General features: G+C 37.7%; 1 protein-coding gene across 1 annotated transcript in view; it reads right to left on the minus strand.

Annotated features, from left to right (window-relative positions):
• The window catches only part of kcnt2a (potassium channel, subfamily T, member 2a), a 34,306-nt gene extending 18,415 nt beyond the window's left edge, over positions 1-15,891 (minus strand). Inside the window, exons 1-14 of the mRNA XM_016283619.1 lie at positions 15,800-15,891; positions 15,495-15,574; positions 15,088-15,187; positions 14,663-14,711; positions 14,443-14,502; positions 14,157-14,231; positions 12,083-12,166; positions 11,451-11,545; positions 7,545-7,725; positions 7,046-7,210; positions 6,101-6,237; positions 4,931-4,994; positions 3,807-3,915; positions 3,585-3,693 (exon numbers count right to left, since the gene is read on the minus strand). Coding sequence (XP_016139105.1) covers positions 3,585-3,693; positions 3,807-3,915; positions 4,931-4,994; positions 6,101-6,237; positions 7,046-7,210; positions 7,545-7,725; positions 11,451-11,545; positions 12,083-12,166; positions 14,157-14,231; positions 14,443-14,502; positions 14,663-14,711; positions 15,088-15,187; positions 15,495-15,574; positions 15,800-15,891 — 1,400 coding nt within the window. The remainder of the gene's footprint in view (positions 1-3,584; positions 3,694-3,806; positions 3,916-4,930; positions 4,995-6,100; positions 6,238-7,045; positions 7,211-7,544; positions 7,726-11,450; positions 11,546-12,082; positions 12,167-14,156; positions 14,232-14,442; positions 14,503-14,662; positions 14,712-15,087; positions 15,188-15,494; positions 15,575-15,799) is intronic.
• Between the last annotated feature and the right edge of the window lie 315 nt (positions 15,892-16,206).

Raw genomic sequence — 16,206 nt, forward strand, 5'->3', positions numbered from 1 at the left:
ATGGCAACAATGTACAAAAAAAGGTTTTTCTTTGCATTTTTGAAGTTTCACATACAGACCAGTCTGAAACGATAAGTCAGCATTGCGAACAACAACAACAATAAATTGTCTACAAATATTTTAGTCATTTAGTCTCATATGACCTAATGTAAGGGCCTGCAATAACGTGGTTTGACAAGTGTGGCGCTGTAGCGCACTTTTACAAAACTACAAACAAAAATTGCTGTCATGTGTAAAAGCCCCGATAAGAGAAAACAACAGTTAAGAAAGCATCTGATCATAACAATGTGGTTGTTGCACCAGCTCTGCTATTGGCACTCCAGTAAAGTCACATCACTTTTATTTATATAACACTTAATGCAATAGACTGCTTTAAAGCAAGCAGTTTTACAGAATTAAACATGAAAAACAGTATCAGTCTCACTTTCAGTAGAATTACAACTTAATTTCTGCTATAAAGCACATCTATATATAAATACATATAGAACTTGTGTAACTCAGTGTTTTAACTAACTGCAAAAGTTGAATAGTCAATCAAAGCCAACTGATTAATTGATAAACTCAATTATGTTTAGTTGATTGATCGTTGTAGTTAGATTAATCGATTATCAAAATTGTTTGTCTGCAGCCCTGTATAGACAACAACGTTGTCAAAACGATCGTTGTCAAAACCTGCATGACCGGTGTCTGAAGCAACGTCAATCTGTTGGTCCACCTGGCCCATGACGTCATAGGCGGGGTGTCCGGAAGTATAAAATTGTACCTGCTGAATACGTCATCCACGTAGCTGTCTGAAGGAGACATAAACAGGCATGGCCATGCCAATCCAGCCATGCCGAGGCGCATGCCTGCCCACCTGGTGGGGGAGCACCAAGGAAGTGACAGACGTACACCAAGCCTTTCCTCAGAAAGGGGCCATGCCACTGCGCCACGGGCTGCTCACACAACTTGGCAGAAATGGGTAACCCGATTAGATCAAGGGGAACATCCCACCCAAGTTAAGAGCACAACTATCCTCAGATAGCTATGCTATGTGAGCCATATAAGCCTGGATACACAAGACCACTGAATAGACTAAACTAGAAAGCCTCTAGAGGAGCTCAAAGGTAGCTACTTAAATCCCAGTAATGAGAAATAGCTGCTAAGCTAGGACACAGCTATCCTCAGATAGCTATGTACTAAAGGTCTTATGAAGGCTTGTAGACCAGAATAACCATACACAGCTAGCCTAGATAGCCAGGCAAAACCTTCCTGCAAAGCTGCCCAGACCACAGAGAGTGGGCTATCTACTTACAGCCCTAGCAGGGGAGATAGCACTGAGCTATCACATAGCTATCCTCAGATAGTTAGTCTCCAGGATGGTAGGCTAGCGAAGCACCATGTCAAGAGGGAGAGGGTGGCTCAGATCTCCCTCACCACAAGAGGGAGATCTGAGCCATCAGTAAATGATTCGCTACGAGCGAACACATAAACATCATCAGTCCGAGATCCAAGCTTGATGTAAGCCGTGGCCAAAAACACTAGAGGGCTGGACACAGCTATCCTCAAATAGCAGTTCCCTCAGATAAGGCTGAAGACAGGACAAAGACTTCAGCACTTACTTGAGAGAGCTTGAGCCAAGGGGAACCCAAGCCAGGCTAGAACATAGCTGCCCTCAGACCGCCATATTCCAGATCAAAGTAAACTTGAGCTGGAGCATAAGCTCAATACTCTGTACAGCTATACTCTGAGCAGGGACTGCTCAATTAAATCCTTGAAGAGGGGGAGCAGTGTATTCAGCCCAAACTCACTAGGCGGGAGGTTTTTGTAGGGGACTGCCCACTTAAAAATACCCAGAAGCCTGGGAAGGCAGCCCACTCCTAAACCCATCTGGCTTATTACAGGAAGGAACATTCTCCATAACCACTCTAGGTGCTGAAATGTGTTTTCTCCATGGGAAAGAAAGCTTGCAAGCATTTCTCCACAGAGTGTATTCACGCCCAGCGAGGCTCTCCATACACAATAACATGCATATTAGAGAGGCACGGCCCAAGCTGAATATAGTTCCGCCCACGATCTTGCAGGATCAGGCTGAAACGATTCTGTCCTCACACTTCGTCATAACCCTACTGGGCATCTGACAACCCATTTAGAGAGGGTGTGCGGATCCAGCAGATCAAAGCGATCACTGCGAGCTGGGATAAACTTTGCATTTGTGTATCTTGTAACTTTGTTCTGAAACAGAAACGCTTCGTCCCACATCCCTCGGGAATAGGAATATACGCAAGCGGAGCCTAGACATCGTGACTCATCACAATGAGTGCGTAACTCTGAACACGTGTGCTCTTCGCCGAGACAAAAGCGAAAGCAGAATATGCCCTCAAGTGTTAGAATCCAAACACGGAGGCACACATTCCCTCAGGCGCTATACACGGGATCGATAACCCAAAAGAGCATCTTAACCCGGCGAGTCCCACGATTCGAGGCTTCGCTGTGCCTCGGCAGCAGTGGGACCCGAACCACGAGACACAAACGCTTGTCACTCATCGCTCAAGAAGAGGGACAAACGTGAACGGAGTTTCTCATTGGAGACACTAACAATGAGCTCGCTCGGAGCACTCGAGCACCGAACGCGCAAGCTCCAGACCAAGACACATGACGCATAGAAACTGTTTGTTCTTAAGCCGCGAATCACACGATCCGAGTCATCGCCGTGCCTCGGCAACAGTGGGACCCGAACCGCAAGATGCAAACGCTTGTTACTCATTACTCTAGAAGAGGGACAAACGCAAACGGAGCTTCTCATTGGAGACACTAACAATGAGCGTGCTCAGATCCCTCGAGCACCGAACGCGCAAGCTCCCGACCAAGACACATGACGCATAGATCGTGTGTGTCCTCAAGTGTCAGAAACCTCGGGCACAGAGGCACACACTCTCCACAACGTTCCCCTGCCTTGGTCTATCACACGCACTTCAAACAGACGGCTCCTGAAGACAGCAAAGAGGATGACGTATTCAGCAGGTACCCTTTTATACTTCCGGGCACCCCGCCTATGACGTCATGGGCCAGGTGGACCAATAGATTAGCATTGTTTCACACGTTGCTTCAGACACTGGTCATGCAGGCTGCATTCCCCAATGTGCCCCTTTAGGGGGCACAGCGAACTACACGTCTGCTCACGTACCAATAGACTGAACACATTTTCACTGTATTCACAAATTCAGTTTTTATAGTTTAAACAGAGACAATAATGGTATGGTTTTCAAAAGTTTGTGTTTTCAGGCCTCTAAAATGCCATTGTCGCATAAATGAATGGCCAAAATACACAAAATGTTTTATGTTTTTAGTGTCGTGTAAACGCCCACTTATTTAACTCCATAAATTCTGAATCTGAAAGGGAATCTGAAAAGGGAAGCTCCTACAAATGCATATGTAAAAATATCTATGTCCTCAGCTTTCCATTGTTAATTTTACTAAAGTGTCTTTAGTGACAGTAGTTTTTTTTTTACTACTAGGGTTTGCGGTGGTGCAAGCCTCAAAACGTTTTTTGGTAAACTATTCCTTTAAGTGCTTTTGATATGTCATCAGGCTAGTGTACTCACAGGCCTTGAGATGTGTGCACCAGCAGGGTGATGAAGGTGGACGTGGCAGGACAGATGCAGTTCAGGGCCAGCATAGCGTATTTAAACTCTTCCTCACAAACAATATGATCTGAAGGGCGAAATAGCAGTACAACTGTTGAGAAATATGTCAATGTCTTTTGCTGCATTCGTACATTGTTTGAAATGTTCTGGAATCACTTACAAAGACTGATTTAACAGTACCTGCAAATTTCACATGAAATTTGTTTTCTGGTTTGAGAATCTGAACAAAAAGAGTGCAGCTTGGAGCAAAGTCCTTCACTGCAAAAGCCCTCAGGATGGTCTGGTGATCCTGAGAAGAAACAAATAAGTTATTAAAAGTGGAATATTCATAGAAATTATCATAAATATAGCTCTAAAAAAATATTCTATATTCATGTCCCATCCCTTCGCTGATGACTTTGAGAAATCAAAATTCCCTTGATCTTTTGACATATAAGAGGTCATTGTGCTATAAAAACATCCTGTAAGTTTCAGAACTCAAAACGTTTTCGTTAGGCTAAAAACAGCTTACATTGAAGTCCGTCTGCCCAAACGACAGCTTAAGGAATGTGCCACTTTATGACGTAATAGTGTGGATAAACACCGCCTCCGCAGAAGATGATCAACACCTGCTTCTACATCACTGTCTGTTTAGCCCCGCCCACTGATTCGCACACGTAGTAGGTAAATGACAAGAGCGGCAAACACAGGTATATGCAGAAAAAAAAAATTGATAAACTTTATTTAATGAACTTCATTTTTAAAGAAGTTCCAGACCACGTCAGTAAGGACTTTGTTCACTTCATTTTACTGCAGATTCGTTTACAATTAAGGCAGGACTTTCATAAAGATTGAAACTAAAAGACGATGCTGTACCGACTATATTGGATCCGACACAAGTGTGAGTAAGTGTGTGTTTTCATTACGTGATCAGTCACTATTGCTTCGTCTGTTATTACAGATTGTTTGACATGTACTGAGTATTTATGTGTTTTTAACCTAAATCACAGCAGCGTCCATCTATGAAGGATGTAAGCTGTCAAACATACATAAGCCAATCATAGCTTATTCTTCTGGACATTTACTTCAGAGTCCACAATCTGCCATGCCTATTCAAACAGAGCGTTCTAATGAGGGGGGTCAACTACTTCTGAATTATGTTTTTTGATGTAAAAATCTTAATAACATTATAAGTGGACCACAAAGAACAGTACAAAAGAAAAAGAAAAGGCAGTTCATGACTCCTTTAACAATAATGCTTTAAATGTTTTAATCATAATTTTGCATTTCTTCACTTTTTGATGAAAAATCTCAGTAATACATACTGCTGCATTGCGGTCAGCCTCACAGCGGCAGGTCAGAATGAAACAAGCCTCAGCATTATCCAGCCTGTGTGAAAAGACTTGTTTTCAGAGAATATCTTGCATTAAGTTTCTTACACCATTGGCATTTCTTTAATTGTTTAAAATTTAAACTTTTTCAATTGAGTTAGCTTTATATTTAAAAAAAAATTATAATAATTTTTTTTGAGTAACTCTTTATTTTGCAGTGTCTTTGTTACATGTTGCATGTACTCACTATAGTAATAACAGTAAATTATGCATACTTACATGCAACTTTTTTTTCCCTGGCCAAAATGTATGCTAAATATATGTTATAAGCAGTGGATCTCAATTAAATATATTTGTGAAATTGAAAATATATTTAGTTTCAATCTTCATATTCCAAAATATTTTCCAAAAATATATACAGTATATTGTAAAAAAAAAAAATAATGGAACATTATAAAGTACGTTCCTTGCTGATTTTTATCAAAATGTGTTCTATGTTCAAATAAGCTTTTTCTTCATATGTGACATGTGAATGTACTTTTTTTGGATTGAAATATACGGAGGAAATATATATTTATATTGTTAAAATACATTTTTAAAAATACACAAAAATGTATTTGAAAATATATGTGCATAAATATATTTTGGAACATATTTTAGCTAAAATATTTTGGCAATTTTTTAAATATATTAAAAATATATGTTTTCTGTATGGGTTCAGTTTACAATTACACTGTAACAAGGACACTGTTAAATAATGATTAACCCAGTTTTGCTACAGTGTCAGAAAAATTTATTTAAGTCTTGATATCTTACACAATCTTTATCTCAAAAATACTGATTAGATTTTTTTTTTTGGATGATTAAATCCTTTAAGGCAACACTTTGGCATTTGGGCTCTGTTCCATGTAAATGTGATTCCCAATGAAAATTACATCAAGTTTGAAATATATCTCTCGACTGCGCACTCAACAAAAAAATGTAAATATGATAATTTATAATTTATGTCTGTTTTTAAAAGAAATACTCAGCTTGTTAACCCAGAAAGCTTGGTATTTTCTATTTATGGCAGCAGTTGCACAGCAGAAGCCCAGTGTATATGTGGGATGTGTTAAAAAGGCTCAAGATATCGCAGCAGATAAACATAAATGTCTTCAAACTCACTTTGCTCTGACCAGATCTTGATCTTTGAGAGCAGAGCCCTGCAGATATATGACTCTGTGTGACCACATCGGGATCCGCAGCACCCGTCTCACCGCCGCATCCTGCTCAGCTGGGCAAAGGATGATGACATAGTACTCCTGGAAGACAACAGCGAAAAATTTCTGCCATTTTGAATTTTTCACAAAACCTACTTTTGCAAACTAGTCCTAGGTTTTTTGCCCAATTGGAACCAAACCAGGGCTGAAAGATTCTCTGCAGTCCGAATATCAAAAGTTACTAGAAAAAAAAAGAATTTTACATTTATGCTGTGTCTTTGTCCTAAATGCCATTACTGTATGTCAGGACATTTGTGTATCTTGTGATTGCTACTGTAATCATGAGGTGTTTCACACATACACACAATACTCATATCATATGATAGCTCTCCTCATTTTGAACAACGTTGCCTCTGGAACCACTGCTGTCAATCAGTTAAATATTTGAGATAAAAAAAATAATAAAAAAAAACCTATTTTGTGAACTAGTACTTTGCAGTACAACTCTCTAGACTCTCTAGGAGATCAATACTTTAGAAATTTAGCATTTCTAAATCATTTAGAATATAGGCATAGCCAATTGTACACAAAATCCTTTAAGTCCTAAACGAAAACTCACTTCACGAAATCAGCTGAGCACATGCAATATATGATTCTATAGAAGCATGCAACATTTTATGGAGATCGGTCCATAGGTGGCATTATAACTGTTATATAAAAGTGAAAAATACTGTATTTATATGGCAAATGACATGATTTTGCTGAAATTGGTCGTTTTCATTGCTGATTTAGGTGGTTACAAGCTTGCTAAATAATACGCAATATCGTTTTACAATTGCGCATGAAGGCCTTAAAGTGCCTGAACCCTGATAATTGCTGCTTGCAGCTATATTTTATTTTTGTTATGTACCTGAAGCATGGGGTGAGCATAAAACTCATTTAGGAAATCCATCAGCATGTCGATTTTGACTGAACTGACACACAGCACCACGTGTCTCTCGGTTTCTGCTCTTTGCTTGCTGTATTCTCCTCCTGACTTCTGCCGCTCCATCCACAAGTAGGCCAGCTCCTCAAACTAACACCATAATGCACTGCATTAGCTCTCATTCTTTAATGCCATTGCAGTAACAGTGGCTGCAGATTATAGTTCTTCCCAGACATCCCTCATGGGATTTAGGTATTAAGTGTATAAACATTTTGAAGCCATTTTTGGGTGAACTAACCCTTTAAAATTTAAAAGTAAAAACATTCAAGTTACAAGTTAGGACTGCTCTTACTTTAATAATAAAGTGAGAATAAATGGGGCTTTATCCATTAAATCAATTTTTTCATAGTATATCATGCTATATATGGTCTACAATGGTTGTTATTCATTGCTGTTTTAGAGTTTTGTATCAAGGCAAGCTTACCTGGATAGGCAGGACTATTAAAGCCACAAATATCATAATAACAACCAGCAACTTGGAGGGCCAGACATCAGGAAGGACATCTCCAAACCCCACTGTAGAGAATGTCACGATGCAGAAGTAGAAAGAGTCAAAAACTGTGACTTTATTTCCAGCACGCTGCAAGTGCTCAACACCACAAATGCTGGAGAAAGGAGGAACAAATTAACAAAAGCAGACAACACAAAGGAGTCCATGTTAGGTCTGCAGCACATGAGAGACTGTATACTACAGTAATATATGTATTAATGTCTTATATGTTTACAAATTGTATTCGTTATGGAAGACTTTCACTGCAACACGGTCCTGCAATACAAAATTTTAATTTCGCTGTGCATATTCTGCATATTCTTGAATGATGCAATTTTGATCAATCTTGATCATGGATTTGAAAATTACAGGCCTCTCTCAACAATTTAAGTGGGAGAACTTGCACAATTGGTGGCTGACTAAATACTTTTTTTCCCCACTGTATGTATTAATGTCTTATATGTTTACAAATTGTATTCGTTATGGAAGACTTTCACTGCAACACAGTCCTGCAATACAAAATTTTAATTTCGCTGTGCATATTCTGCATATTCTTGAATGATGCAATTTTGATCAATCTTGATCATGGATTTGCTTTTCATTAGTATGATTTTAGCAAGTCGTTAATGAAAAGCAATGCCACTGTTGACCTCTCATGATTTCATATGGATATACTGTTCTTTATTTTCTCTATTCATGATTGACCATATGTGACCCTGGAGCACAAAAGCAGTGTTAAGTCGCTGGGGAATATTTGTAGCAATAGCCAAAAACACATTGTATGGGTCAAAATGATTGATTTTTCTTTCATGCCAAAAATCATTAGGATATTAAGTACGATCATGTTCCATGATGATATTTTGTAAATTGCCTACTGTAAATATATCAAAACTTAATTTTTGATTAGTAATATGCATTGCTAAGAACTTCATTTGGACAACTTTAAAGGCCATTTTCTCAGTATTTAGATTTTTTTTGCACCCTCAGATTCCAGATTTTCAAATAGTTGTGTCTCTGCCAAATATTGTCCTATCCTAACAAACCATACATCAATGGAACGCTTAATTATTCAGCTTTCAGATGATGTATACATCTCAATTTCGAAAAATCGACCCAGTCATTGGTTTTGTGGTCCAGGCTCACATATGTAGAGTTTAAAATGAATCGCTCAGTTCAATATGATGTTTCAAAGTTATTTATGAACTTTGCACAGAGACAAAATCAGTAAATGCTGACAAAAGCAGCATAAAATCAGCATGATGGCCATAATGCATGTAAACTAACCATGTTATATATTACATGCATGATGCAAAAAAATATTTGTATATGCATATATGCAGAAATATTCGTTTATGAAGAGACTTGAGATATGCATGCTCCATTTCTGGGTAAAACCATCACACATTGACTTACAGTATATGGCAAATGGTCATAATGAAGTGATGCGATTAGGAAATGACAAAGACCTTTTGCTCTGACTCTCTGTCTGCATTAGCCCTCGAAATGACACCAAGTCTATGAGCAAACAGCTTGTGAAAATCTCCTCTAAAAGCGTTGAGATGCACTTACTGGCAGTGTAATGGTGATCGTGTAGTGCTGTCTGTGGATTTCTAATGATGAACACTTGACCACAGAGCAATTAGTATATTGCTTTAGTCCTGAGATAAAAGAAAAACCTCCAATATGCTGACAACAAAAAGAAAGTTAATGTTGCTGAGGTCTACAGCAGATAATCTGCAGATATGTTATCTGAAAAACAATTATGCTAGAGCTTTTCTCTGAACGAACCAACTGGTGTTTTGGTGATTTTTAGTGGATGCATGAGATTAGTTCTCCTCAAGTTCAAACAGTTCCCATACTTTTTGTCGTATTTTTAAACATTCAGACAAATATTTAAATTGTGGTTTAAGGTTGGAATACAATATGCACATTTTGCCCAGTTATTTTAGTGCCGACACTAGTTGCTGAAAGTCAGATTTTCACAGAAAATCATGTTATAAAAAGGATAGTTCTGATCCTTGATTCTGACTGGCTGAGCCACATTCAAAGTCGTTGTAAATTACTTACAAACATACAGTGACTTCACTACATCAGTATTACTGTACCACTAACCTAAAAAGGACACCTCTCTCTTTTTAATTACTTAATATACTCTAATTATCACTATATAATATAGGGCTATTACACCAAATAAATGAAATCAGTATGAAGAAAATACTTATTATCATTTATCAAAATCCATTTACACATCAATTACAATTCCATTAATAATTGTATATGAGATTAATATTCTAAATATATAATTTTAAGTATATATTTAAAAAAAAATGAATAGAAATAGAAAATGAAATTACACTATTACCTGTACATACGAATCTAAACAGCCAGTAGGTGGCAGCAAGTCTTAATTCAATCATAGAATCATTTATTCAACCAATTCGTTCAAACCGAAGCAATTGACCACTGTCTTTACGAATGGGTCACTAAATCATTTGCTCAAAAGAAATGAATCATTCAAAAACAAAACTCCACTATGTGTTGCTGAGAGACATAACTATTCTGCTTAGTTTGGAACTATTTTTTGCTGGCAAAATAGAGCAAAAAGAGTCCAAATTAACAATGTTGTATCTAACAATAGTAAATTTAATATAATTAATTTATAGTGTATTGAACTGTCATCTAAAACGAATGTCACATTTGCAAAGTGGGTTTCTATTCTAGAAAATAGCACTCTTGCTTGTATGATATTTTTTAACTATAAATGTTATAAACACAAACAATTTGAAGAATTCATACAGGGGCAGTTAATTATTATTATTATTATTATTTTATTTTGGTGGTATTTCCGACCTTGCATGATGCCATTTTACATCAATACCAGACTAGCTTGCTTGATGTTGAGTTTAATAGAGGGATACTGAGATTTTCAGACCCAGTTTACAACTGTATTTAGCGTTGTACACTTGTAATCAGATTGACAAAAACCCATCTTAATACCAGGTGTAAATGGCCTAAGTTTAGGGCAAATAATGTTTCTCTGTGTTCAGAATGACTTAAAAAAACTGGTATTGTGTGATCCTCAGTCGTTAAAGGGGTAGTTCACCCAAAAATTCTGTCATTAATTACTCACCCTCATGTTGTTCTAAACCCGTAAGACCTTCGTTCATCTTTGGAACACAAATTAAGATATTTTTGATGAAATCCGAGAGCTCTCTGACCCTGCATAGAAAGCAAGGGTCCTATCACAGTCAAGCCACAGAAACTTAATTTGTGTTCCGAAGATGAACGAAGATCACGCAGGTTTGGAATGACATGAGCGTGAGCAATTGATGACAGAATTTTTATTGTTGTGTGAACTATCCCTATGAGTGTATGAAGCCTAGTTTTTCTCTGTAACCATTTGCAAAGTTGGGGCCCCTCTCAGGCTCTAGGCCCTATGCATTTCTTCCCCCTTTTCCCCTCAGTTGCAACACCCCTGGATGCCTATGTTTGTGTAATGTATTCTTTAAATGTCCAAACACTTTTTAGAGCCACTCTATTTTACAATTAGCTTGGCAACACACCAGGGATTAATAAGGATGTGAGCATGGATGGACAAGTACATTTGTGGTGAGTAAGTGCTTCTCCCTCTAAAAGCAGAAACCACAGAAAATGAGCTGCAGTTCAATCTGTTTCTGACCCTGATCATGCTGCATGGCTAATACTGCAGTCTAAGCCAAACAAAAGCGAACACTGATTAAGACTAGGAGACACAGTTTTTGAGAAATTCTGTCTGACAAGCAGTTTAGGGTTGAATTTGTGTGTGTTGCTTATGTGTGAGTGGATATTTGGCTGACTCACAAAGTGAAAATGAGGCAGATGATGGTGGAGATGAGGATGAGGAGCTGATTGAACATGGCTGACTGTGTCCGGTGAATAGCACGATGAAGATCATTCTGAAAGCCACAGAGAAAAATATGTCAATATATTTCTGTCATGACAACTCTCACAGGTTTTAGCATGGTAATGGTCATGGCAATGTTAATGTGTTTAGTCTTGGTAGAATAGATCTGCTACACTGCTGCTGCTGCAGAGCAAGTACCAAGACTTACTACTGCCAATACATCCACAACATGCTCCTATGAGCATGTAGGAAATACTGCTGCTGCACATATAACATATGAAATAACCTCCATATATAGCATACATGATCACTCCATAGCAGATCTATACAGGTGGAGCTGGGGGAGGTGGAGGATTAATGAAGCACGCTGCAACTGCTACAGCAAGCACTAGCCAAGTATTTGAATGTTGAGCAGTGATCTCATTGGCTGCTGATACAAAAAACAAAACAATCAGCTGCGCCATGTGATAATGACGTTATTAAGTCAGATTGAGTTGAACTATTGGACTGTGGCATCTATAGTTTCATGACAGAACTTCAGATATACAGTATATACATTTTTGATACTTTCTTCCAAATATATACTCACAACCAAGTTTTCCAAAGCACGTTTTGCCAGCCAGCAGTTCAGAAACACAGGAATGAAGAGGTTTCGGAAAGGACAATAAAAAATCTGTTACAACAAAGAGCAACCATTACATTTTTTGAAAAAACTGAAGCATTTCACCAAAATACAAATGTAATCTATAAAAAACAGTGTTGGGGAATAACTAGTTACATGTAACGGCGTTACATAATTTAATTACAAAATAAATGTAACTGTAATCCATTATAGTTACTGAGAAAATGTTAACGATTATAAAGAAGGTTAAATCTGAATATTTTCTGCAAAAAACTATATGCTGGATAATATTAATTTGCTGATTTGCCTGTTTTTGATGTGCACAATGCCTCCTGCCATGTAAAGGCCATTTAGTAATGCAATGCTATTCTAATGTTTTTGATGGGTTCTCTTGTTTAATTTGCAGCGCAGCACATCTGCCAATTACATAATGAATTGATCATCATTGCCGCTGAAAGCTTGTCTGAAAGTTGCCTCCATGGTGAGTGATAAAAATGTGTCCCAGTGCTGGAAATTTAAAAATCAACAATCAGAATAGTCTCAAAGTAAAAAGAAGTGTTAAACTCTGATTTCATGGTGACTAATTAAATTACTTTAAAATTAAATTACTATAATCTTAATTCAAGAGATGAAGGATTTTGGAAGTCTGACAGTGATAACACTGATAAGAAATTATATGTAAAATCACTTCACAGTGCTCAGTCAAAGTAAGTTTGGAAGAACATAGACAAGCTTTAACAAGGTTATTATACATAGGGAATTCAATTAACTCAAAACATCCCACAGTACAAAATCATTTTTGTCTTTAATGTTTCATATATTCAGTATAAATAGCCAGGTCATTGCTGTGTGGTTGCTAGGACAGTCTTGGGGGTTGCCAGGGCATTACTAGTTGGTTGCTAAGATGTTCAGGCAGGGTAGTTGCCAGGGAGTTGTGTGTGGTTGTTAGAGTGTTCAGAGTAGTTGCTAGGGCATTGCTCTGTGTTTTCTAGGGTATTATGGGTGGTTGCCAGGGTGTTGCTACGTGGTTGTTAGGTTGTTCAGACAGGGTAGTTGCTAATGGTTGATAGGGTGTTCTGGGAAGTTGCCAGGGCATTGCTACAGTATGTGATAGCCAGGGCATTTCTATGTGGATGCTAGGCTGTTCAGGATGGTTGCCAGGGCATTGCTATGTGGTTGCTAGGTTGTTAAGGCAGGGTAGTTGCCAGAGAGTTGCTTATGGTTGCAAGGGTGTTCTGGGCAGCTGCCAGGGCATTGCTATGTGGTTGCTAGGATCTTCCCGGTGGTGGCCAGGGCATTGCTTTGTGGATGCTAGGCTGTTCAGGCAGAATGGTTGCCAGCGTGTTGCTATGTGGTTGCTAGGTTGTTCAGGCAGGGTAGTTGCTTGTGGTTGCTAGAGTGTTCCTAGTGGTTGCCAGGGCGTTGCTTTGTGGATGCTACGCTGTTCAGGCAGAATGGTTGCCAAGGTGTTGCTATGTGGTTGCTAGGATGGTTTGGGTGGTTGCCAGGGTATTACTTTTTGGTTGCTAAGGCATTTAGGGTAGTTGCCATGGAGTTGTTTAGTGGTTCCTAGAGTGGTAACCAGGGTGTTGCTATGCAGTTGCTAGGGTAGTCTGGGTGGTTGTCAGGGCCTTATTATGTGGTTAATAGGTTGTTCAGGCAAGATAGTTGCCAGGGAGTTGCTATGTTGTTGCTAGGGTGTTCTGGTGGTTGCCAGGTTCTTGCTATGTTGTATTCTAGGTGATTAATTATAAGCCCAAGTCAAAAGGAGTCTTCATTATATTCTGGTTTCTGGATAGTTAATATTTAGGAAAATCTCTAACCCTATGTATAAGCTTAAGTACAAGATATCATTGCTTTAGCAAACAACACCGATAATAAAAGAAGACCAGATGAACATATTAATGGATTATGCCTTAAATCGATCTTTATATAATCTTTAGATCGGAAAGAACTGTGTTTAGATGTGGCAGTACCAACATCACGGCACTATTAGTGTCAATTGTTTGTTGTGTCAACAGTTTTCCAATTATATACTTACTCCAATCACAAATGGCACAGTGTCAATCATTTCCAAGATAAACGCTATTTGAAGTACCTGCGGCCATATGTTTCCCTAGATCATTAGAGCACAAACAAACAGAATGATCACAGATGTTATCAATATACTTGCATGGAAAATATATCAGTAAGTTGCCTGTATTACTTGTTAATTTTGCACCATGGTTTCAGGGTCATTCAGATAATGCTTCTTGTAAACTAACATCTGAGACAAAGCTAAGAAAATTCAAAAATAATAATAAATAAATGAAATAGAAAAATCATACCTTGTATCGTAGATATGTCAGCAGGATTCTTATGAATAAACATATGACTGCAACAGACACCTAAAGAAAATAACTCTTAAATACATACACCAATGAATATTCTAATGATTATTAATAACCTTATATCGGTTCCATAACACAAACCTTGCACAAAATAATCCAAAAATACTCAGAAAAGTCAGAAATGGTTGGATATTACAAGATTTATCTGCAAGACTACCTGTGCATGCCAAAGTATGGGATCTCGGTGAACCCAAATAATTGAGGCCCTGGTAACAATACAGGGTTATTAAAATGGTGCAAATGAATAAATCAGAGCAAGTTTATATTCAATTTCTGTTTATAGTTCATTGGAACTACATACCAGTTGATTTCAAACAGGGTATAATTTTTGCATGAGACGTCCAAGCTATGAGGAGAGATGAAATATCAAATATCAATATGGAACAGTCATTTTTAAGTCATTAGAAAAATGTAGTAATCAGAATATCAGAAGTCACTTTTACATAATGAGGCAATGTATTTATTTTCAAGTTTTGTTTTAAATAACTCATTCAACTTGGGCCAGATGTTTTATTGTATTGTCCTTCTGATTGTGTATAAGGAATTAGAAACAAGAAATTACAACAATAAAAAAAGATATACCATTTATATTCAGCTTCACTTGAGTCCTTCAGCACTCTGGTTATATACAAAATGCAGCTTAACACCTCGAGCGAAAGATAAAACACTCGCACCCTGAGACCTGAATAATACAAAACAGTGTTTATAAACCATTTTAGACAGGGATAGTTAAAAAAAGCATGTGATCACATGCACTCAACAAGTGAGTGCATTTTGGAACATAAATATGGAACAAAACACACATTTTAAAATATTATTTATAACTACATTTAATTTTAGACAGGTGTGAAATTAAACAATGTTCTTTAAAAATATATTTTTCAAAAATGTTTTGAATTCCTTGTATTATGGAAACAAGAAACATAATTTTAAGATCTGAGAATTTAACAGGAAAATAAAGTGTAAAGAGACAAAAATCGGAGACATACTGGATCGTTGGTTTTTGATGAAGTAAAACTGCAGGCGTTCTTTGAAACTATTCTCTTTGACATAGAAGTCAACCTGCACCCTGTAAGCCAAAGCACAGAATTATCCTACTGCTTAAACAATAGGAATGATTGTTATCTCTCATAAATACTTCTTAAAATATGATGCTCTGATTTTCTATTTCTGCACTTCATCACATTGGAGTTATATAATACTAACTGTTTTTTTAACACAACAGTATAAAAATATATATAAAGATTTCAATTTTGAGCCATTCGACAACACGGAGGAATCTAGGAGCACTTACTTGGCATCGTTTTGCCGTGTCTGCTCTCGAAGCAAAAAATCCCTGAATCTGTGTCGAGGCAAGGGTGCCACTTCGTTTTCTCCATCAGCCATGTTTCTCAAAAGCGCAATAAACTCTTTACAAGATCAGCACGACAACTTCATATAAGCCCAAAAGTTTGTTTGTGTCTTTGCCTTTTTCCAATTATTCTTAATATTTCATGGTCGAGCTGCCAATCAATCGCTCTCTCGAATTCCTCTGTCTCTCTTCCCAGAGTAAACGCTCACCTCTGGTCATTGTGACTGATGGACGCAAATATGTAAATGCTGATGCAAATATTGATGTCAGAAGTTGTATGTCAGCGACTCAGCAGCAGCTTCTTCTCACAGGTGCGATTTCGTTGTCTTTGCATATTAAAATCAGCTATT

Source organism: Sinocyclocheilus grahami, unplaced genomic scaffold, assembly GCF_001515645.1.
Source record: "Sinocyclocheilus grahami isolate Dianchi unplaced genomic scaffold, SAMN03320097.WGS_v1.1 scaffold176.1, whole genome shotgun sequence".
Taxonomy (NCBI): Eukaryota; Metazoa; Chordata; class Actinopteri; order Cypriniformes; family Cyprinidae; genus Sinocyclocheilus; species Sinocyclocheilus grahami.